The sequence below is a fragment of the Xenopus laevis genome, chromosome 7L, assembly GCF_017654675.1.
Source record: "Xenopus laevis strain J_2021 chromosome 7L, Xenopus_laevis_v10.1, whole genome shotgun sequence".
Lineage (NCBI taxonomy): Eukaryota > Metazoa > Chordata > Amphibia > Anura > Pipidae > Xenopus > Xenopus laevis.
This window is the reverse complement of record NC_054383.1, coordinates 15,056,519-15,081,079: the sequence shown is the minus strand read 5'-3', so window position 1 is coordinate 15,081,079 and position 24,561 is coordinate 15,056,519. Positions and strand designations below refer to the sequence as shown.

Genomic DNA, 24,561 nt, shown 5'->3' with positions numbered 1-24,561 from the left:
GCATGATACATTTCATATATAAAATAACACTTGCTGCCAAGAAATGTTTTTATTTTATGAGTATTATTTACTGTTTTCATGTTCCAGAAAATACACACATACACACAAGTTCAACATACCAGGGGAGACACCAACCACCTTATGTGGATTTAGCATTAGGTTGGACAGATCCGTGAACGGAATTCACCCTTCATTGTAATGGGATTGATTATCAGAGTGGCAGAATTGTTGGGGGTCAATAAGGAAGGGTGTGGGAACAATGGCATCATATGCCAACCATTTAAAGAGTCAGAACAACTTGAGTTCAATGAATAAGGCTTTTTGCCTATTGTTTTAATCAGGAATCTATGGTTTTTGTTATTTCTTGAGCTAAACATGGAATCTGACGCCACTCCGTGTTTGATCTTTGTGATCATTAGTTTACTTAAGCACAAGAAATCAAGAGTACATTATGCAGGGCATTATGCATTATCTGTGCACTGGTAATCTAATAACCTACATCTCAAGGACAAAACATGGAGGAGCTTTACTTTCCCCTGTTTGGCTCCCCTGTTTAGCTTAAAGGGATACTGTCATGGGAAAAAAATGTTTTTTTTCAAAACACATCAGTTAATAGTGCTGCTCCACAGAATTCTGCACTGAAATCCATTTCTCAAAAGAGCAAACAGATTTTCTTATATTTAATTTTGAAATCTGACATGGGGCTAGACATATTGTCAGTTTCCCAGCTGCCCCCAGTCATGTGACTTGTGCTCTGATAAACTTCAGTCACTCTTTACTGCTGTACTGCAAGTTGGAGTGATATCACCCTCCTCCCTTTCCCTCCAAGCAGCCTAACAGAACAATGGGAAGGTAACCAGATAACAGCTCCCTGACACAAGATAGCTCCCTGGTAGATCTAAGAACAACACTCCATAGTAAAATACAGGTCTCTTTGAGACACATTCAGTTACATTGAGTAGGAGAAACAACAGCCTGCCAGAAAGCAGTTCCATCCTAAAGTGCTGGCTCTTTCTGAAAGCACATGACCAGACAAAATGACCTGAGATGCACCTACACACCAATATTACAACTAAAAAAAATACACTTGCTGGTTCAGTAATTAAATTTTATATTGTAGAGTGAATTATTTGCAGTGTAAAAGTGTAATTTAGAAATAAAAACTACACCATAGAAATCATGACGAGTATTTTAAGAAAGAACAGCAGTAGATCTTTATGTTGCTTTGCATCTCCTGCAAGCTGGCTTACTGGGGCCTCTGAAAAGCTGTGGCCCTAGGAAGTATGAATGTTAGTTTGACCGTATTTGTCTTTATCCCATAGCCTGGAGCAAGCTTGGAACAAACGCACATCTTTGTCCTTGCGCACATTCTCCGTAGACCAATCATAGTTTATGGAGTGAAATATTACAAAAGCTTCCGTGGGGAAACATTGGGATACACTCGCTTTCAAGGTAAATTGCAACACTGCTGTTCCTAAAATCTTGTACTCTGGGTCGCACTGGCTCTATGCACACAATCTATTTGCTTGTTTACTAGCACATGGATGTACTGCTTGCTTTTTTTTTTTTTTGGAGGGGAGAAAATCATTTTATATATTATGCACAGGACAGTGGCGTGGCACCTTGGAAGGTACAAGAGCCCCCTAAAACTTCATATCCTTAGTCTTTCTCAAGCTGCCGGCTACTGACATTAGACATGCACTGTGTGTATGCCCAGTAAGCAGCTAAAGTAGCCCAGAGCACTCTGAGCATGTGCAGGGCCAGTGACACTAGGGCTAACTCTTCACTTCATCCAGTTCCTTTCATTCATCGTGTTCCATAGTGATGCCACTTTTGCAAAGGGTGGTGACATGCATTGAAGTTGGGTTTCATTCAGGTTCTTGTTAAAAAAAAAAAAAAAAAAAAAGGGTTTCTGGTTTGATTTGTTACTAAAGGCTTGGCATTCTTTCTATCCTAGGTGTGTACTTACCACTATTGTGGGAACAGAGTTTTTGCTGGAAAAGCCCCATCGCCTTGGGCTACACTAGGGGTCACTTCTCTGCCTTGGTGGCCATGGAGAATGATGGCTTTGACAATCGGGGGGCTGGTGCAAACTTAAACACAGACGACGATATTACGGTTACCTTCCTGCCTCTGGTAGATAGCGAGCGGAAGCTGCTGCACATCCATTTCCTATCAGCCCAAGAGGTAAGAACTTGTTTGTTTACCTCCTTCACCTCCACAAAATATTGCTGACCAAGAAGTTGTACTACTGCTTTTACAACTGTGGAACTGGTAGATTTATTTCAGGCTTACAGCATCTCCAACCACTAATAATATGTCACGGTCATTACCAAAGGTTGATCTGCTTAAAGCAGTATTATCTTGTGAGTTGGTCCCTACACTTAGGTAAATGACCAGCAGCCCTAGAGCTACTGCTGGAAATTCGCAAAAATAAAGATGGTGAGCTACTGGGAGCATCTTCAGAGGTGCAGATCTTTCCTACTAAAGAGCTGGTACAGAATGCAGAAGAAAAGGTGTAGCAATTCTAGGCTATCATTTGAGCTTCTCCTTTAAGTCTTTTCAGGCTTCTCAGTGAGCAGTTTAAATGTAAACCCACTGAGCAGCACTGCAAGGAACTCATCTTGGATCCCCTGCCTTTTCTTTAAATCCTGAATATTCCATTTGGATCATCAAGGCAAGGTCAGACTAGGCTCCAGCTGGCCCAGACCTAAACCCCACCAGCATTCCCCCAGGGCGCTGATCTCCCTCCCCCGATGCACTGAAGGTAGGTTTAATTTATGTGTGCTCGGGGGGAGGGCAGGTGGTGACGACCGCTGAAGGGGTTTTATGGAGGCAGCAGGCCGGTGGGCCCTGCACACACCAGTCAAAACCTGCATCAAGAGCTTCAAAATGCAGACCCGAATTCCCTATTTTAATACCTTCAGCGACTTTGATAAAGGCAAGATATAGATGTAGGTAGAGGGCAGGTGCTAAAGAATCTGGGATATAATTGGTTGGAAGGGTTTTTCATTGGGTGTGTGGGATGCAAATTGGGCAATGGTTGCTACTCACATCATTCCAGATACTCATGAGGCATGAGTGGAGTGTATTATGGAGAATCCAATCTGCTAGTATTTAACCAGGACCAAATGATCTCATTAGTGGTGGAAGGGAAAAGCCATCTAACACAGTGATTGCCAACCAGTGGCTCGCAAGCAACATTTTGCTCACCAACCCCTCGGATGTTGCTCCCAGTGGCCTCAAAGCAGGAGCTTATTTTTGAATTCCAGGCTTGGAGGCAAGTTTTGGTTGTATAAAAACCAGGTGTACTGTCAAACAGAGCCTCCTGTAGCCTGCCTGTCCATATAAGGGCTACCAAATAGCCAATCACAGCCCTTATTTGGCACCCAAGAACTATTTTATGTTAGTGTTGCTCTCCAACTCTTTTTACACTTAAATGTGGCTCATGAGTAAAAAAAATTTGGGGACCCCTGGTCTAACACATCTTTCTCTTTTTTTATCCAATTCCTTAGCTTGGCAATGAGGACCAGCAGGAGAAGCTCCTACGTGAATGGATGGACTGTTGTGTTACAGAGGGGGGTGTCTTGGTAGCCATGCAGAAGAGCTCCCGGCGTCGCAACCATCCTCTGGTGACCCAGATGGTGGAAAAATGGCTGGATGGCTATCGTCAGATACGTCCATGTACAGCACTGTCAGACGGAGAGGAAGACGAGGATGATGAGGATGAGTGAGGGAAGACTTGGAGTACTCGGCATACACACACAATGTGCTCTGTCACAACTTGGACCTGGGTTCATGGGACCTTTCCTGAACTGCCTGGGACCTGCTGCTGCTACTAGTGGTGGATGAGGATTTGGCCTACCCAGTCCCAGAGGAAGAAGCACCTGTAGCTCCAAATGAAACATCCTTTTATCATTAAGACTGAACACTTTGTTTTTCTTTTGTTTTGTTTTTTTATTTTGTTTTCATCCCCCTCTCCTCCTACTATGGGTTGTAAATCTTGGTGTATAATGCATGTGTTCAGCAACAGGGATGAGAAACATATATGGCAACACCCTATGTTGAGGCCACTAAAGCTCCGGGCTGGTCACTTCCTGCTTTGTGCCTACTTCCTGAAGACTCCTTTTATTGCAAAGCTCTATGTAGTTTCCCCTTCCCCCAAGCATTTTGTGCAATCAGACCTTTGTATTACTTGACAGACCTCAAGCTGTGTATGTGGCACCAGTTTTGCGGCCGTCAAGCAATTATTGAGTCTAGCAAGTTCTCATTTCCAATTCACAATTTTATTATTTCCATTAAAATCACATATTTCTATAAAGAGTTAAGAGAAATGGCAGGTGGGATACTAAGACGATTTTTGGCTATGCCCTCCTCATTTAGTTTGGGCTTCATTTTCACTTTTCTTTGTTTACACCAGGGATTCGGCAGCCTGCTACATGTTGCAGTTCAACAACACCCTCTGCAGCGTTACAAGTTGCTTGGTCTCTGCATGATGGAAAACTTTATATATTTATTTGTTCGGAAACACTTGTCCCCTCATCTCACTCCTCCTCCTCCTCTGCAGGAATTAGGCTCTAAAGCGATTGTGTGCAGTTTTGCCGGCTTGAACTTGATTGCAAAAAATGACACAAATACATAGTCTTGCTGTGAATCCACCTCCTGCTGCGGTGATCCTTGTGTCACTACTCCTTTATTTCTCTAATGGAACACGTCTACATTAACAACAAAACAGTAACACACACGCACCCTGCCTCCAGTTATAAAGATATCCTATAGAAATAACTGCATTCTAATAAATCCAAAATGGTGCAATAGACCCTCCCTTTACTTTTTAGATGTGTTGGTTTAATATTCTTATTAATGGTTCACGAACAAGGGATTTGATCCTGCTGGTACCTCACTACTGTGGGGTTTAGATGATCAGTATTGAAGCCATTGACTCCTCTCTGCATGCTCCACCATCCCGTTAAAAATTTTGTTTCACCTTTAAGTTAACTTTTAGTATCTTATAGAATGGCTAAATCTAAGCAACTTTTCAATCGGCCTTCATTTTTTCTATTTTTTTATAGTTCTTAAATTATTTACCTTCTTCTTACTCCCACTTTCAAATGGGGGTCATTGACTTCCATCTAAAAAAAAAATCTTTGTAAGGCTACAAATTGCTCATTTCTATTCATGCCCACTCCAATTCATTTTCCAGTTGCTAGGGTAATTTGGAGTAGAGATGCACCAAATCCAGGATTCGGTCAAGATTCTGCCTTTTTCAGCAGGATTCAGATTCGGCTGAATCCTTCGGACCGGCCGAACCGAATCTGGATCCTACTTTGCATATGCAGATTAGGGGCCATAGTCATAGAAAGGCACGAGACTGAGGGATTTTGCACAGGATATGGAACCACTAGGTGTATTTTAAAGGAACCCTAATGCCTTATGTGGTTAGAAATGCTGTATTTTATATACAGGTGTTAACCAGAATGCTTGGTACCTTGGGTTTTTTTGATAATGAATCTTTTTGTAATTTGGATCCTCATGCCCTCAATCCACTAGAAATTCATTTAAACCTTAAATAAACCCAATAAGCTGGTTTTGCTTCCAATAAGGATTAATTATATCTTAGTAGGGGTTAAGTAAAAGCTACTGTTTTATTATTACAGAGAAAAAGGAAATCGCTTTTAAAAATTTGGATGGGAGATGACCTTTTCATAATTTGGAGCTATCTCGATAACTGGTTTCCACTTAATAGATCATATACCTATACTGAACCAAGTGTGCCAGCCATATAGTAACATTTATGATCCAGGCCTACTGAGTTATCCACAGCAGCTCTCTATCTTGCGATGACATCTGTCATGATGAGTGTTCTCCAGGCTGCTGTGGAGAAGCTCAGCTTAGGGGTTTTTGGAAATCATTAAAATGTTAACAGAAATTGAGATAGAAATGATGCTCCAGGGCTGGTTGTTATTAATTGCTGATGCTGCTCAGGCCGTAGGCACGTGCTTCTGCCTGGTATCATGGAAATCATACAAGTGGGCAGCAAGGAGGTTGGGTGGATGACTTTGCCTATGGTTCAAGAACCTCTTGGCCTGGCTTTGGCTTCTGGGTTTCTAGTTAAATGAATGAGGGACCTAGTAGAGCAATATTTACATTCCAACTTTCAATAACCAAGGAGAATAAACCAGCCTTAAATCGGCTATCCAGAGGAGTTGGCATCCCAATGCAACAACTTGTTGCTTGTGACAATTCTAGGCATTTTTTGCTGCTGCTGTGCCGGTGTGTATCTGTCCTGCCCATTACAAGCCATCTGGCCACTGGATCTGGCCACTGGATGAAGCTGTTGGGGTTTCATTGCAGAAGAGAAAGAACAGGGGCTCATGGACTCTCTAACCTCTTTATTCATAGTTCTGCACAAGTTATAAGAATTGACGCATCAAAATGTTCATGTTGCACTTAGTAAAGCCAAGTCATGTCATTTTTCCGCACGATTTGCATTTTAGGGCAGAGACGCGTGCAGATTCGTAGCCCGGCGACAAATCTTTTTTTCGGGCGACTAATCTCCACAAACTGCCTTCCTGCCGGCTAGAATGTAAATTGCCGTCGGGATGGCAGTCGGAGCGCTTCGTTTCCTCATGAGGCAACTTCGGAAAATGAAGCGCTCCGAGTGCCATCCTGCCGACGATTTACATTTGACAGGGAGGCAGTTTGGGGAGATTAATCGCCCCCGAAGAAGGGCGACTAATCTCCCTGAATCTGAGTATGTCTCTGCCCTTAAAAGGGGACTTTGACCTTAAGCAGACTGCGCTAATTTAAAACTGTCTATTGCCGCTGCTTATGTTTGCTTTTCTTTTATTATATTGTTTAGTTCTTCCGCCCTTCCTCCGTTCTGGGGGAAATGTTACGTTTTAGTATGTTATAGACTGGCTGATTTTAAGCAACTTTTCAATTGGTCTTCATTTTTTTTTTTTTTATAGTTTTTGAATTATTTACCGCCTTCTGATTTTTTAGCTTTTAAATGGGTGCGCCCTCTAAAAAAAACTCCATTGTAAGGCTACACATTTTATTGCTATAGCTATTTTTTTTTTAATTACTCATCGATGCAGGACCTTCATCTATTCATATTCCAGTCTCTTATTCAGTGCATGGTTGCCAGGGTACTTTGGACCCTAGCAACCAGATTGCTGAAATTGCAAACTGGAGAGCTGCTGAACAAAAAGCTAAATAACTCAGAAACCATAAATAATAATCAATGAAACCAACTGCACCTTCTCTGAATATTGCTTTCTACAGCATACTAAATTTAAAGGTAAACAACCCCTTCATAATGGACCTAAAAATCCTGCACAAGTGAATATTGAGCTTTGATTTGACTCTCTGATAAATGTGCCATTGGGTTTCCATCCCTCCGCCTTTTCTCTTAGGAAGAAAATGTGTTGATGGGAGTCCAGGAATGGTGTCCAATTGCTTCCTGTTCCCATTAATCCAGTGATTACAATTCTCTCCCCACATCCAGTGTAAACGTTGCCCCTATTAGCACATAATACACTTTTATTCCAATCAAAACTGATGGGGGATCAACATAAATTCAGGAAAGATATAAAAAAAAAAGAGATATGAAAAGACAAGAATCCAGTTTTAGAAAATAATTATTTTGTACCTAGACAATAGATTTCCTGAGCCATTGGAGCAGAAGGACAAACAGACAAGATAAAAACACACTAAATATGCCTTCTGGTTGGCGTTGGACGACCATTGAATGCCAGTGTTCTTTTTCTGTTTTCCCATGTAAACCCGACGTAACCAGTCCTCAAGTATAATCAGCTGGAGATTTCCATCCTGTAGGAAAGACGAGAGCAGAGTCTGCTAATATTGGATGTGCTTGCCTCAATCATCCTCTTCCCTTGCGTTGTATTTAATGAGGTATAACAATGCACGGTGTGATAACATGGCTGCCGACTCTAGTACTAGAAACAATTTCCTAAACTGATGGGTTGTCTGGTTTAAAGCTGTGTTTCTTGGCTACAGTAAACTGCCACCTGAAACTGTCAGTCACAGCCGTTTTCTATTGCTCGGTATATTGGTCCCTGTTACGTGAGAGCTGGTTGAAGAAGGAATCACTGAGGGGGATGTTATATGAAGCGGTAATGCCATTTGGACATATCCTTGGTGTTCATTGACTGCTGGCTGAGATAATGGCCACCACCGAGATATCTGCAGAGAGACAAAAGCAAATAGATCAGTACATAACTAATAGTATTTCCCCATCCCTATGCTTCTGTTCTCAGGCACAAACAATGGAGTGGAATGGTAAAAATGACTGGGAAGAGCAGGACATGCTACGAGCCTCATGGAACAGCTTAGAACAACATGCAAATATTGATGTCCCATTTATGGGCTCAACCCCTTAGTTTCCTATATCTAATCTAAGGGTACTCAGAATCCTAGAATGTAGGAAAGACATTTGAGGTAGGAATGAATCTCAATTGGCTGAATTTCCCCCAAAGTGACAAGAGCAGGAGAACATTGGGCAAAACTGTCTGAATTTCCCCCAAAGTGACAGAAGCAGGAGAGCATTGGGCAAAACTGGCTGAATTTAACCCAAAGTGACGAGTAGGTGAACATTGGGCTAAACTGCCTGAGATTCCCCAAGTGACACACAGAAGAACATTCAGCAAAACTAGCTAGAGTTTCCCCAAAGTGACAAGAGCAGGAGAACATTGAGCAAAACTGGCTGAATTTCCCCTAAAGTGACAGAAGCAGGAGAGCATTGGGCAAAACTGGCTGAATTTAACCCAAAGTGACGAGTAGGTGAACATTGGGCTAAACTGCCTGAGATTCCCTAAGTGACACACAGAAGAACATTCGGCAAAACTAGCTAGAGTTTCCCCAAAGTGACAAGAGCAGGAGAACATTGAGCAAAACTGGCTGAATTTCCCCTAAAGTGGCAGAAGCAGGAGAGCATTGGGCAAAACTGGCTGCATTTCCCGCAAAAGTGGCAGAAGCAGGAGAGCATTGGGCAAAACTGGCTGAATTTAACCCAAAGTGACGAGTAGGTGAACATTGGGAAAAACTGTCTGAGATTCCCCAAGTGACACAAACAGGAGAACATTCGGCAAAACTAGCTAGAGTTTCCCCAAAGCGACAGAAGCAGGAGAGCTTTGGGCAAAACTGTCTGAATTTCCACCAAAGTGGCAGAAGCAGGAGAGCATTGGGCAAAACTGGCTGAATTTAACCCAAAGTGACGAGTAGGTGAACATTGGGAAAAACTGTCTGAGATTCCCCAAGTGACACAAACAGGAGAACATTCGGCAAAACTAGCTAGAGTTTCCCCAAAGCGACAGAAGCAGGAGAGCTTTGGGCAAAACTGTCTGAATTTCCACCAAAGTGACAGAAGCAGGAGAGCTTTGGGCAAAACTGTCTGAATTTCCACCAAAGTGGCAGAAGCAGGAGAGCATTGGGCAAAACTGTCTGAATTTCCCCTAAAGTGACGAGCAGGAGAACATTGGGGAAAACTGGCTGAATTCCCCCAAAGTGACAGCAGCAGGAGAACATTGGCAAAAACTGTCTGAATTTCCCCACCAAAGTGACGTAAGCAGGAGAACTTTGGGCAAAACTGGCTGAATTTCCCCCAAAGTGACGAGTAGGTGAACATTGGGCAAAACTGGCTGAATTTCCCCCAAAGTGACAGAAGCAGGAGAGCATCGGCCAAAACTGGCTGAGTTTCATACCAAGACCACACTGGATTTTGTTTTGCCTAAAACGATGCGAATGGCTTAGTGACTGTAGAAAATCAAGATCTAGCCATTGTGTGAGTGTGAGCAGTTCATATCATCTCTTTATTTGCTTTCACTATATAGTGAATAAAGTACCCCCTGTTGTAAATTATAAGGATATTAGAAGTTACCGAGGAGTTCCATGACCATATAAAAACACGAGGCTGAAGGCCGAGTGTTTTTATACAGGTCATGGAACTCAGAGGTAACTTCTAATATCCTCATATTTTGCAACTCGGGGTATTTTGTTTATTATAATACACAAGTTTAAGTGAGTCATGTGACAGAAATGACATCAGAACTCACCGTTTATAAGGATAGAATTTACAATATATTGTATTATTTGGAAATAATTTGAACGTGAGGTGAGGCTTGAGACAAGGGAATGATGGGCTTTCAGGGGAGGTGTTATAATAATGGTCACACAAAATATTGTATAGCGAGTAGATGCTCCTAATTTTGATGTGAATGGATCTTTGAGGAATGTTCCTCCGGATGCCTTCAACAGTGAGTAAGGCCTTCTCCATTAAGAACCCACTGTATTTTCCGCCTGCATTAATTTGCTGCAGACAAGTTGCCCTGTGTGACATTAGCCTTAGAATGCATTTATCTTAAAGGCAAGTGACAGTTGTTAATAAGCTCAATAAAAAAACAAAACATCTATATTACGTGGGAGAGGTTGGTTCTGTTAAAGTGCTAATGCGCTAGAAAATCAATAAGGAGGTCCCTGACCAAAATGGTTTCCCCAGCTGCGTTGCATCGGTCTGCTAATGTCCTTTCCACCCTCATATCAAATCAGACGGCAGTAGTTTAAAGGAAAACTAAATCCTAAAAATGAATATGGCTGAACTTACTGTACCAGTCCTATGACAGTAATGATGATCCAGGCCTTCAAAGGTATCTGTAGATCTTTCCATATTCAGGTCCTCTACCCGTCGGGAACCTATGGACGCCACCCCACCCCCCCTGATTTGGCAAAAGTTACAGGGCATGCGTATGTATATGGCATTAGCCATGCAGAGGAGCTTGGAGTATTAATCCATTCGGGTGCAGCATTGGTTTTTATGTAATGTGAATCAAAATGAGTTACTGATCAGCCTTGTATTGTGAATGTCATATTCTATATATATATATATATATATATATATATATATATATATATATATATATATATATATATATATATATATATATATATACATACATACATACAGTATATATATATATATATATATATATATATATATACATACATACAGTATGTCGTGACAGCAGCACAGAGCATGTGCAGTGAATCAGCAGAAGGAAGATGGGGAGCTACTGGGGCATCTTCACAGGCACAAATCCTTACTGCTAAAGGGCTGTGGTTGCCTTGGACTAACACAGAACCCAAAATCATAACGTGCAGTATTTCTAGCCTACTTTCTTGCTATGCCTTTTGCCATCTGCAGTCAGCTTTTTTTTTTTTACAGGGCTACTATGGGTATGGGATCCGTTATCCGTAAACCTGTTATCCAGAAATTTCTGAATTATTAGAAGGTCGTCTCCCATAGACTCCATTTTATCAAGATAATCCAAATTTTTAAAAATGATTTCCTTTTTCTCTGTAATAATAAAACAGTAGCTTGTACTTGATCCCAACTAAGATATAATTAATCCTTATTGGAAGCAAAACCAGCCTATTGGGTTTATTTAATGTTTACTTGATTATCTAGTAGATTTAGGGCATAAAGATCTAAATTACGGAAAGATCAGTTATCCGGAAAACCCCAGGTCCTGAACATTCTATATAACAGGTCCCATACCTGTACTACTACTACTACTAATAATAATAATATAGTTTTGCTATGAGCATTAGACTTGTCCAAAAGACAAGGCCGAGCCCCAAAGAAGGTGAAATATTTTAAGTTCTGCAAGGCTATTACCGTACACAGAATGTCGAACTTATACAGAGCTTCTTATTATAATGGTTCAACACTATATTTAGGGGCCGATTTACTTAAACTCAAATTTATCTCATTTGAGATACATTTGAATAAAAAGCTAAATAATTCAAAAAGCGCAAATAATAAAAAATTAAAACCAACTGCAAATATCACTCTCTGCATCATATTAAGGGGCAAAATTATCAAAGGTCGAGGTGAATTTTCGACTAGGAAATAGTCCAAATTCGATTTGAATTTGAAAAAAATTTGAATATCGAAATTGATCATGTTCTTGCCATCTAAAACCTGCCGAATTTCTGTTTTAGCCTATGAGGGACCTCCTAGAACCTATTTAGAGTCAATTGGTGGACTTTGAAAAATCAACGTTTTTTTTGGGGAAAAACTTCGATTCGAATTTGGCCGAATACGGACCTATTCAATCAAAAACGGATCTATTCAACCAAAAAAAAAAACCTTTGACTTTGTTTCGGTTGGTCTTTTTGAATTCGAATTTCGAAGTTTTTTCAATTCGAAATTCAACCCTTGATTAATATGCCCCTTAGAGTGGCCCTTTAATGAGCGGCACAAGGTTACACACAACGGCTGGGAAATACATTTACAAATGGGTTTATTATCAGAGATTTGCTATCAGGACTCCAGCTGTATAAGGAACTGGACTTTCCTCTTCCCACTAATAACCCTGTTAATAGACCGCTCCAATCCCAGAATTCCACTGCAGCCCATGATAACACTTCCAGGCAGCTTTATAACAACACATATGACTGTTATTCATATTATCCTTTATTTATAGAACTCTATTCTGCAGGGATTTCCAGATATTGAATATCAATAAAGCTCATATGATACAGTGACAAAGACTCCCACTGTCAGGTTATTGCCATGTTTTCATTTCAATAGTCATTTATTTTTAATCTTGGGTGGTAAGAAATTAACCGTTTTAGTGCCAACGCTGTCCTCCCTTTGATCTATGCTGCTCCCATCTCTGCAGGGCTCATTATATATCAAAGAGCTGCCGACATGCAAAGGGTTAATTTTTATTGTAGGTGATATAAGGTTCCATTCCTCTGACACCAGTCCTCTGCTCACCCTGCATACGATAATGAGATAAATGTATAACAATATATTTTAAAGGATAAGTAAACCTTAAAAATAAGTGAATGTAAAATAAATGAGGGAGCTATTCTAAGCACTTTTGCAGTGTACATTCATTAATTTTTTTTTTTTAATTCCAAGATATTAAAGGACACATGTACTGTTAATATTAGGGATGCACCAAATCTACTATTTGGATTCGGCCGAATCCTTCGCGAACGATTTGGCCGGACTGAATCCTAATTTGCCTATATTAGGGGGGGGGAAGGGGAAAACATTTTTTATTTCCTTGTTTTGTGACAAAAAGTCACACGATTTCCCTCCCCGGCCCTAATTTGCATATGCAAATTAGGATTTGGTTCGGCCAGGCAAAAGGATTCGGGCGAATCTGAATCCTACGGAAAAAGGCTGAATCCCGAACCAAATCCTGGATTTGATGCATCCCTAGTTAAAATGAATGAATTTAGTTACAACAGCGCCACCTGCTGGTAATTTTCCAACCATTCTGACTACCAAGTAGTCAAGGAAGTTGTCAGGAGAAAGAAAGAGACTGCTCTGATGTTCATCTGCTTAGGAAAAAATTAGAAATCTTTTTCAAAATTTTCCTCAGCAGAAGAACATCAGAGCAGCCTCTTTCTTTCTCCTGACAACTTCCTTGACTACTTGGTGGTCAGACTGGTCAGAAAATGACCGGCAGGTGGCGCTGTTGTAACAAAATTAATTCATATTAACAGTACATGTATCCTTTAAAATTTTAGAATAAAAAAAATGAATGTACATTGCAAAACTGCTTAGAATAGCTGCCTCATTAATATTACATTCACTATTTACCAGCCCTCTAAATAGTGACTGTCTATGGCATCTTACAGCAGCCCCTCTGGCATTTGGCCTGGATTAGATACAGTACAGATGGAAAGACCTAATTTAATAAATTCCAACTGGTGCCATAATGAAAACAGTAGGAGATACAGAATGTTTTGCCCCGATATGAGAGCACCCAGTCCTACTGCATTAAACCTACAAGCTCTAGCCCTCACGTCTCTTAAAGGCAATTCTGGAAGAAGATAAAGGGTTAGGTGGAAAAAAAAGGCAGAAATGTTTTCGCTTCCTTACAGGTTGCAGTTGACACTCAGCGCTTCTCCCCCTGCAGTGGCTGCGAGCATACAGATCTGCACAGACAGACACAAGAGCACAGTCAGAAGCACAGACACAGGATAGAGACGTCCTATAGCCAGTGGCTATGCACATTTACAAGGAAAAAAAAGACAGTGAATAAGGAAATTATAACACAAGTCTAGATTGCATTAACCCTGTCCTTTCAGCTCCACCACATGTGGGCCGGTTGCTTGCAAATATACTTGCCCTTACCTTTTCTGTCGTGACTCTGTGTAACAAACTGAATAATAGGTTGGTCCCAAGGGCATAACTTTGGGTGTGATCTGTGGTCCCCCTGTCTGAATACTACACCATGGAATATGCACCCCCTACTTATCAGACCGAATTGAACTTTTGGCCAACTTGCTGATGACCCTGCAGTTTGACCACCAAAATTACTCAGAAGGGGACTCCGCAAATGGAGCAATGAAAACTGACTATATAGTCTCATCCGCAACAGCTGTGACATGGAGTGGGGTGGAGGGTACCTGTGCCTGTACTAAACAATCTAGCACCCTACTATGATCAAGTAAAGGAGAAGAAATACAATTTTACACTTGGGGTGCCAAAAGTAAGTCACCCCCAAGGGAATGCATTGACTTACCTGACACCCCCTGCTGGTGCTCCTATCAGCAGGAAACTGCACCAGACTGGGGTTCTTCTAGCAAAGCAACACATAGCGATCCTCTGCCTGCTTTTCAGTTTTTAAATTTCCCGGGGCAGACGCATGTGCAGTAGAATGAAATAGCCGGCTTTTTCATTAAAGTTCGCCTTTAAGATCTAATGCTCATGCGCAGCCATGAGAAGCAGGGTCGGACTGGGCCGGCAGGACCAGACCAGACCCCCTCTCCCGATCTGCCGCCCCCCCCAAAAAAACTAAACGGGGGCGGCGAACTCCGGACATTTCGCATGTGCACAGGCGTTTGCGCGCCATGCCGGCTTTTGTGCATGAGCACCGCTCCTGCGTTTGCGCATGTGTGCAATCCGTTCGCACATGGGGGCCAAGAGTTTGCAAATGTGCGTGGGGGGCCTAGAAGTTGGGAACCTGGTGGGCCCCCCATTGTCCACTCTGACCCTGGTGAGAAGATCTGAAGATGTGGGAAGAGGATCGATTTGTGGTGCTGGCTAGAAACTGGTTCAGTTTTCTGCTGATAGGGGCACCGGCCCGGAGTGCCAGGTAAGTAGAAGTAGTCACTTGGGGTGCCTTACATTGGCATCCCCAAGTGTAAAATGGTATTTCCTCTCCTTTAAGGAGTCCATACACGGGCCAATAAAATCTGCTGACAGAACAAGTCGGCAGCTTATTGGACAGTTTTTTGGGCCCTCCGATGGCTTCCCTGACCGATATCGGGCGAGAATTGATTGCAAATGCAAAATGGGGGTTGTGGGAGCACTCACATTGCTAAGTAGTGGCTTTTCAACTTTATGATCATAACTTTGTAACTAAAAACCCCTGTCTTTGTGAACACATGCATTTGCATATCTACTGAATTACTTAGACAGGGGCCCAGGGAATGTGCACGGACCCATTTGGTTATGTCAGTAGCACTTCCCTTATACTTATATACATTTCTACTTAGCAATGTGAGTGCTCCCACATCCCCCTTTTGTATTTGCCGAGAATTGATTGGACAGGTTTCAAAATCCCATCGGATGAATAATCGGATCGAGGACTGCGTTCCTGCCATTGTGATCAGATCGTTGGGTCCTACAACCCACAATTGGATCAGTCTGATATCATCTGCTCAAGGTGGGCATATCAGGCCAAGATCCGCTCATTTGGAGACCTCACCAAACAAGTGGATCTGCCCATGTATGGCCACCTTTACATGTGCCACACTAAGGTCTGTTACCTTGTGCACATAAACTCATATATCTGTGCATACAGTTGTAAATTGATTTTTTTTAATGGAATTTGACCTCTTTTTATTATGCAAACCTCATGAACTCAGCAGTAAAACAGTTACATTGCCAATGGCTTATCAGTTAGGGGAAGTTTACCTTTACATTATCTTTGAGTAAGTTATAGACCTGAAAGAATTAATATTTCCTAACTGACTTGGTAACTGATCTTATAGTGACTCATGATCTCAGTGACATTATACTGATCAAAAATGGCTTCTCTGAGGGATGTTCTGAGACACCAGGGATTTTGCACACATCGGTCACTCATCATTTCATGTTCAGTGGAGGGGACCTGAAATAATTTTTTTTTTCACCCCCAACATGGACTCAGACGGCGGAAAATTCAGTTAATGAACAGAGGAAAGTCTTGTGATGTTGCTCTAGTCAGTTCTAGGCAGGGGAACATCACTACACTTTCCTCTGTTTACTAACTTCATTTTCTGCCATCTGTAGCAATTTGGAGAAACTGTAGAGCAGGTGGTACTGCTGTTTAGTTCTTTATAATAGCAGTGCAAAAAACTGCTAATGTCTTGAATACATAGGAAAAATTATGCTAATTGCAAAAATGCTCAGAGGACCATTTTGACCCTTTTTACATGAGTTTCTTTCAAGGGATTACATTTCTTTTAATATCCAGTTTATAGCAGATTACAGCCGCTATACTGGTAGTGGAATTTAGCCAGACCGGAATTATTCTGTAATTGCACCTCTGAATCATGGAATCTCTGGATTTATTTCCATTTTATCCATGAATACACTTTCTCACCTGTAGGCAGCACCGTTCAACTCTGCATTTGTCATTGGCTGCTCCATCGTTGGCCACTGAGCTGATGCCACTAAAAACTCTTTGTTCACACAGTTTCTAAGACTGTCTGGGATGCGACCTTAAGTGGAAAAAGAGATGGGATACGTAAAAGACGAGCAGCGTTACTGCCTACAGTAACAAAGGTTCCGCTAGTTAAATGAAATACATTGAATGTCCTCAGTTTAAAGGATAAGTAAACCTTATATACATTCATTATTTATTTACTTTTAATGAAAATCAATTTGATTTTGTTACAACAGCACCACCTGCTGGTCATTTTTCGACCAGTCTGACCACCAAGTAGTCAAGGAAGTTGTCAGGAGAAAGAAAAAGGCTGCTCTGATCTAAAAGGCTGCTCTGCTCTAAAATCAAAAAATATCCCATAAACAAAATAGTACCATACAAAATAAGTTTTTATTAAAAAATCATTTTAAAAGAATAAACATACAGACCCCGTGGTGTTCCGCCTGACGCGTTTCATAACCTCTGGTACTTAATCATAGGCATTAATGATCCCAAATTTCAAGTGTCAGAGCAAAGTTATACATACACATTGCTATAGTTCTGCTATGGTGTATGTATAACTTTGCTCTGACACTTGAATAATATGTAGCAACAATTGATTGGTTTTAAACTCTATGGCAGGGGCCTCTTTGTGTATAAAGTCTGTTGGCTAATTTGGGATCATTAATGCCTATGATTAAGTACCAGAGGTTATAAAACGCGTCTGGTGGAACACCACGGGGTCTGTATATTTTTGAATAAAAATTAGTTTTTGGGGGATATTTTTTGATTTTTAAATATTGTGCCCTTGAACTGGGGTCTGCATCCTAGAGACTATGGCTCTTTGACCGTCCTTATATACATCCCAGAATACATTTATCTTTATGATGTTTTTTTAGTTAGGAAAAGATTTAAGAAAGGTTTCTTTTTTTTTTCCTAAGCAGAAGAACATCAGAGCAGCCTCTTTCTTTCTCCTGTAAGTGTTTTAAAGTAATTTCCTTGACTTGTTTTTAAGATAATTTCCTTGACTACTTGGTGGTCAGACTGGTCAGAAAATGACCAGCAGGTGGCGCTGTTGTAACATAATTAATTCCTATTAACAGTATATGTATCCCTTAAAGGAACAGTAACGTCAAAAAAGGAAAGTGTTTTAAAGTAATGAAAATATAATGCAGTGTTGCCCTGCACTGGTAAAACCGCTGTGTTTGCTTCAGAAACATTACTATTGTTTATATAAATAAGCTGCTGTGTAGCAATGGGGGCAGCCATTCAAAGGAGAAAAAGCTCAAGTTACACAGCAGATAAGCTCTGTCTGTCTAATGGTGTTATCTGTTATCCATTATTTAACCTGTGCCATATAGCCTTTTTTCGATTTCTGCCATTGCTCCATGGCAGCTTGTTTATATAAACTATAGTAGTGTTTCTGAAGCAAACACATCAGTTTTACCAGTGCAGGACAACACTGCATTATATTTTCATTACTTGGTGTTACTGTTCCTTTAATATCTTGGAATAAAAAAAAAATAATAATAAATGTACATTGCAATAGTGCTTAAAATAGCTCCCTCATCAATTTTACATTGGCCTATTTTTAAGGTTTACTTATCCTTTAAGAGCCCGGCTTTATTGTGTTGGTAGGTGTTTTGGTAGCCGAGGATGAGTAGAGTATAACCATGCTTTATTAGCAGGTTCATGTAGCCATTACACAACAGTAAGCAACTCTAACATCACAAGCTGTATAGAAAGTATGCACAGCATAAGTCTTGAGCACAGTGACATCTACGGGCCATTTGTATAAACACCACACAGTATGTACAAATCTCATAATTCCCCACACTTACCTGTGACAGCTCTGCGCACCTCTGTGGCGGCAGATTCCCTCATCTCGAGAGAGGCCTGCTCGCTGTACCATGCCGTGTGGGGGGTGCAGATCAGGTTCGGGGCATCTTTCAGTGGGCCCTGAGCGAATCTACCAATGAAAAATTTGCCTTGTAGTTTTTCGAACTGTGCAGTAAAGATTTTCACGTGCATATAATTATATATTTAGCCATTTTACACCGCTGATATTAGGCTTTCAGCTCAGCTGCTCTCTTTGGAAGTGTGTTATACCGATTATGCATTGTTAGGCCTACTGACACTTCAGCTTTGAAATAAATAATTTATTTGTATAGTTTTGACTCTTTCCAGCTTTCAAATGGGGGATCACTGACTCCATCTAAAAAACAAATGCTCTGTAAGGCGACAACATTATTTTTATTGCTATTTATAATTACTCCTCTTTCTATCCAGACCCTTTCCTATTCATATTCCAGTCCTTTGTTTAAATCAATGCATGGTTGCTAGGGGACCCAGGACCCTGGCAACCAGATTGCTTAAATTACAAACCGGAGAGCTGCTGAACAAAAAGCTAAATATCTCAAAAACCACAAATAATAAAAAATGAAAACCAACTGCAAATTGTCTCAGAATATCACTCTCTACATCATACTAAATGTTACTGTAACTCAAAGGTGATCAACCCCTTTAAAAGCATTGACAGCTATCAAAATGCCACATATACCGTAGCCCTAAAGTTCAGTTGCCCTTTAGCCAGTAAAGTATTATCAGGATTTAACAAATAGGCCCATGGTCTACTAAAAGATTAGAATTAGTTTTACTTTTAAAACCACAACATTACTTGAAAATTGGAAGAATTGTCAGCATTTATTACAGTGCCTCTGTTTAGTAAATACCATGTAGAATTATACTCACATGAAGGGTTCAGCTTCATGCACATCCAGTGCAGCTCCTCGTATTCTACCTTCCTTCAGTGCCTGGGCCAAAGCTTTCTCATCCACGAGGCCCCCTCGAGCCGTATTTACTAGGAAGGCTCCTTGCCTCATCTGGAGAACAAGACAAACACAACCATTAGAAACCAGGCCTGCGATTTGTGCTCAATGTACTATGAGAATAATACGGATGAGCAAATAGCCGGCCAAATCAAACAATCCCTTGGTACCATGAGTTAAGCTACACTACATCTGATAAAGGGGTGGTTCGCATTTACGTTATCTTTTAGTATGTTATAGAACATCCTATTCCTAGCAACTTTGCAATTGGTTTCCATTATTTATTTTTTTATAGTTTATGAATTATTTGCCTTTCTCTAAAGCATTTTTCCAGCTTTCAAATGGGGGTCACTGACCCTAGCAACCAAAAACAAATGTTCTGGCTACAATTTTATTGTTATTGTTACTTTTTTATTATGTTGCTGTGGTGTGTAACTCTACTTATTAAACACAGTCCAAAGATCAATGTGAATTCCAAAAATTCTTATTCCCTAAGATCAAAAATCATTACTAGTAGTCAAATTCCAGATAGACCCCCCGTCCATGGGCCATATGGTTAATTAAAATCAAAGAAAAAAAAAACATGGGATAGACTTAAAGGGGCCCATTCACCAAGCTCGAGTGAAGGATTCGAAGTAAAAAAACTTTGAATTTCGAAGTGTTTTTTTGGCTACTTCGACCATCGAATGGGCTACTTCGACCTTCGACTACGACTTTGAATCGAAGGATTCGAAATAAAAATCGTTCGACTATTCGACCATTCGATAGTCGAAGTACTGTCTCTTTAGGAAAAAACTTCGACCCCCTAGTTCGCCATCTAAAAGCTACCGAACCCAATGTTAGCCTATGGGGAAGGTCCTCATAGGCTTGGCTAAGTTTTTTGGTCGAAGGATAATCCTTCGATCGTTGGATTAAAATCCTTCCTTCCTACCGAACTTTTTTCGCAAAATCCTTCGACTTCGATATTCGAAGTCGAAGGATTTTCATTCCCAGTCGAATATCAAGGGTTAATTAACCCTCGATATTCGACCCTTGATGAATTTGCCCCTAAGTCTATCCCGTTTTTGTTTACTTTTTTATTATCTATCTTTCTATGTAGGCCCTCTCCTATTCGTCTTCCCATCTCTCGTTCAAACCACTGCCTGGTCGCTAGGGTAAATAAGAACCTAGCAACCAGATGCTGAAATACCAAATGGAAAGGTGCTGAACAATAAGCTAAATAACCAAAACCATAGAAAGACCAATTGCAAAATTGTTTTGGAATATCAACGTCTACGTCATATTAAAACTTTATTTAAAGGCAAACTACCCATTTAAATGATCTAAACAGGTTTCCCAACATTTATTCAGGGACACACCCACAAAGCAGGTTAGAAGGGACACCCCAATGGAACACGGGTCTTATGTACCACTTGCCTATTCCTTTCATTGTAATCCAATTGTTTGGTCCTAGAGCTGAATGATCAGATTAGCCAGATAATGCCCTGCCTTTGGTGGGCATATTGGGGAAAGATCCACTCATTTGGTGACATAGCCAAAGAGGGGTTCTTATAGTGTTTGATGTTCAGTATGGCACAAAGGGCCCCAAATGTTACATTGTATAGGATACAAAAAAATAAAAAAGTTGATTTTGGATGATATCCCTGAATTAAGACTAGACCGGTGACACAATATATGGGGGGCAGCCAATGGGCCCTATGCAGAAAGTTCAGCTTCTTTCTCTATTTCCTCCAGTGGTGAGTAATGCACATAACTATGTTACCTGTTTGATGGTAAAGTCGTTAATGAGGTGGTGGTTATGCTCATTGAGGTTGCAGTTTAGAGATACACAGTCACTTTGGTATAACAAATCCTGCAGCGTGTAAACCCTCTGTACCCCCAGAGAGCGCTCTATCCCATCCTGCAGGTACGGGTCATAAAAGATAATGTTGAAACCAAACACTTTCGCTCTTACAGCAACTGCTTGTCCAACGCGACCTAAGGAGAACGTATCAGTAAAATTCATTTTTATAGAAGACATAAGTCCTAAAATGCACAATAATGTTGTCTTATTCCATAAACAGAACTTGATGGATGGATGCCTTTTTTTTTAACCTAAATACTGTCATGTTTTCCTGTGTGTGAGAACTTCACGGATTTGGAATAATTTCCTTAACCCTCACTAAATAAGTATCACTGAGAATGTTGTCTGGCACAGATCATAGCAGAGTGTTCTAGTTTAACCCACTGACAGCATCAGACTGACATAATTTATGAATTCATGAATTAATTGGTCTTATACAGTATGTAAGCACTAGCACTTTAACTAATGAATTTGCGAGTTTAATTGGTGACTGAAACAAAAACTTTCTAAAATCTATATTGAAAAATCAATTGATTGAGTGTTAACAATTATTTAATGACATATTATCTGCACGGTATAAGAAGCACTAAGCACTTTCACTAATTGATACACCTTAATGGTGGCAATTGTTTAAAATTAATTTGGACTAAATAAATTATTCAGATAGTGTGGGGTTACTACTTTTTTGGTGGATAAATTGTTTTGTGAACCCTAACCCTGTACAGTTGGGCACTGAGATTCAAAATAGGCCCTGGCATTTCATGTACAGAGATACCCAAACAGCCCCCCCCACAGACCCAATAAATAGCCACTGTCTATAGCAACTTATTAAAGTCCTCTGGTATTTGCTGTGAACCCCGACATTGCTGTGAAACACACACCACTGGTACTTACCAAACCCAATAAGACCCAAGGTTTCTCCACGCATTCTCGCTGCCCCTGATGCCACCTCTCGGATTTGTTCCACACTGTTTACTCGTGTCCCCTCCCGCAGAGCTTGGTACAGCCACGTGTTCCTCCGATACAGATTGAGAATGTGACAGATAGTAGAATCTGCCGTCTCCTCCACAGCCGCCGAGGGGATGTTACACACAGCAATTCCTGAGTGATGAACATGCAGGACTGTTTCAGTAGGGCAGAGTAACTCCACATAATAAATATACTGTACACTACACTGCAGGTTTGAGTATTCCTACCTGAGCGCCACATTACTACATCTGAGAGCAGATTAGATTCCTGAGACTCCTAATCCTTAAGCAGCTTTGTGGGGAAATTTTTTTGGCAGCATTACCACTAGGGTTATGCCAGCCTTCATATATATTTATCTTTTTTCCTATTAATAACATTGGGATAAACCATAATTTTTACCAGCCAGGCTAGTCAAATACCGGCCAAGTGGCAACCCTAATTACCACTGACAGGGCAAGTTTTACAGTAGGTGAAATATAGTCCTAAAAGCACATGGGATATATCATGTTGGTTAGCAATACTGTAATATATATAGAGTTGAAAATCCAAGCTCTAGTGCAGTGATCCAGGGTCGGACTGAGGGCCCCCCTCCGGCCCCTGGCCCCCCGCCCCCTACTGTGACTCGCTGGATCAGCGAGGAAGCCATTCGGTGCGCATGCGCAACAGCGTTGCTCGGTGTGCATGCGCGGGCGGCGCAGTTCCGGGAATTTTTTTTCTTCAAATCTAAATACTTAGAGAGGGGTTCTGGCCCGGCGGGGCCCATGAGGATCAGGGCCCACCGGGTATTTTCCTGGTGTCTCGCCGGGCCAGTCCGACACTGCAGTGATCACCAACCAGTGGCTTATGAACAACAAGTTACTCACCGACCCCTTTGATGTTGCTCCCAGTGGCCTCAAAGCAGCTGCTTATTTTTCAATTCCAGGCAAGTTTTGGTTCCATAAAAACCAGGTGTACTGCCAAGCAGAGCCCCCTATAGGCTGTAAATCCAAATAGGGGCTACCACAAAGCCAATCACAGATAGGGTTGCCACGTTTTCTGGAAAAAAATACCGGCCTTCCTATATATTTATCTTTTTTCCCTATTAATAACATTGGGATCAGCCATCATTTTAACCGGCCAGGCTGGTAAATTACTGGCTAAGGTGGCAACCCTAATCACCCCAACTCTTTTTACAACTGGGTGAAAAAGGTTGGGGACCACTGCTCTAGGAGAATATTGGGAGTTGTATCTCAAAAGCAGCTCTTTTGTTGCAGGCTGGGCTTCCCTGAACATCATAATATTCATCCCCTTATAAAAGAACTAAAGCAGAAATGTTGTACATTATGTTTTGTGCTTCTGTACCAGCCCAAGACAACCACAGCCCTTTAGCAGTAAAGATCTGTGTCTCCAAAGATGCCCCAGTAGCTCCCCATCTTCTTTTCTGCTGATTCACTGCACATGCTCTGTGCTGCTGTCACTTACTGAGCTTAGGGACCCACTCACAATATACAGTACACATAGAATAGAAATGTCACAATATAAGGCTGATTAGTAATTAATACAGATTACTACATGGCAGCACAGAAACCAGTGCAATTAGCATCAGAATTTAATAATCAGCCCTGTAGCATCAGCTTATATTACAGGGGAAGCTCATTTTCTGCTGGATAATTAGTGACGAGCCCTAAGCTTAGCTTCTCAACAGCTGCTCAGAGCCCACTGAGCATGTGAGTGTCACAGACACTCCTAAAAAAATTCAAGATGGGAAACTCCTGTGACAGCTTCGAAGTCCTGGATCCTTGCTGTTATGGAGATGCCATACCTTTAGGCTGGTGCAATAGGTTCAGTATATAAAATATGACATTTCAAGCATTATTCATTTTTAGGGTTTAGTTCTCCTTTAAGACCATGTCTGATGAGGCATTTTCTCTGCCAACATATTCATGCCAAGGGAGAAAACGTTTCTGCTACTGTGCCCAAAATCACTTTGTATTGACAGGTACTGCATCTGCCTGTGCACAGACTAGGTGGGTTGCAGCCAGAGCTGTGGAGTCTGGAGCAATTTGGGGTATCTGAAGTCAGAGACGCCAAAAATGTGCCAACTCAAACTCCTAATAATTTTTGAAAATAATCCAGTCAGATTTAAGAGCTTCTATGAAGGAGGATCTGGCAGAAGCAATTCTGTTTCTAAGAACAGTCTTTTAGTTAAAGGAAAACTATACCCCCCAAACAATGTAGGTCTCTATTAAAAGATACTGAGTAAAAC

General features: G+C 41.1%; 2 protein-coding genes across 3 annotated transcripts in view; one reads left to right on the top strand and one right to left on the bottom strand.

Moving 5' to 3' along the window:
* zranb1.L (zinc finger RANBP2-type containing 1 L homeolog) overlaps window positions 1–4,815 on the top strand; it is a 53,787-nt gene extending 48,972 nt beyond the window's left edge. The window contains 3 exon segments of the mRNA NM_001094994.1: window positions 1,323–1,452; window positions 1,958–2,187; window positions 3,516–4,815. Coding sequence (NP_001088463.1) covers window positions 1,323–1,452; window positions 1,958–2,187; window positions 3,516–3,734 — 579 coding nt within the window. The 3' untranslated portion in view covers window positions 3,735–4,815.
* Window positions 4,816–7,527: 2,712 nt separating this feature from the next.
* ctbp2.L (C-terminal binding protein 2 L homeolog) overlaps window positions 7,528–24,561 on the bottom strand; it is a 59,178-nt gene continuing 42,144 nt past the window's right edge. For both annotated transcript variants that reach the window (XM_018225150.2, XM_018225148.2), the window contains 7 exons: window positions 22,242–22,448; window positions 21,267–21,481; window positions 19,428–19,558; window positions 18,518–18,645; window positions 16,635–16,752; window positions 13,922–13,977; window positions 7,528–8,208 (listed from right to left, as the gene is read on the bottom strand). In XM_018225150.2, coding sequence (XP_018080639.1) covers window positions 13,938–13,977; window positions 16,635–16,752; window positions 18,518–18,645; window positions 19,428–19,558; window positions 21,267–21,481; window positions 22,242–22,448 — 839 coding nt within the window. In that variant the 3' untranslated portion in view covers window positions 7,528–8,208; window positions 13,922–13,937. The remainder of the gene's footprint in view (window positions 8,209–13,921; window positions 13,978–16,634; window positions 16,753–18,517; window positions 18,646–19,427; window positions 19,559–21,266; window positions 21,482–22,241; window positions 22,449–24,561) is intronic.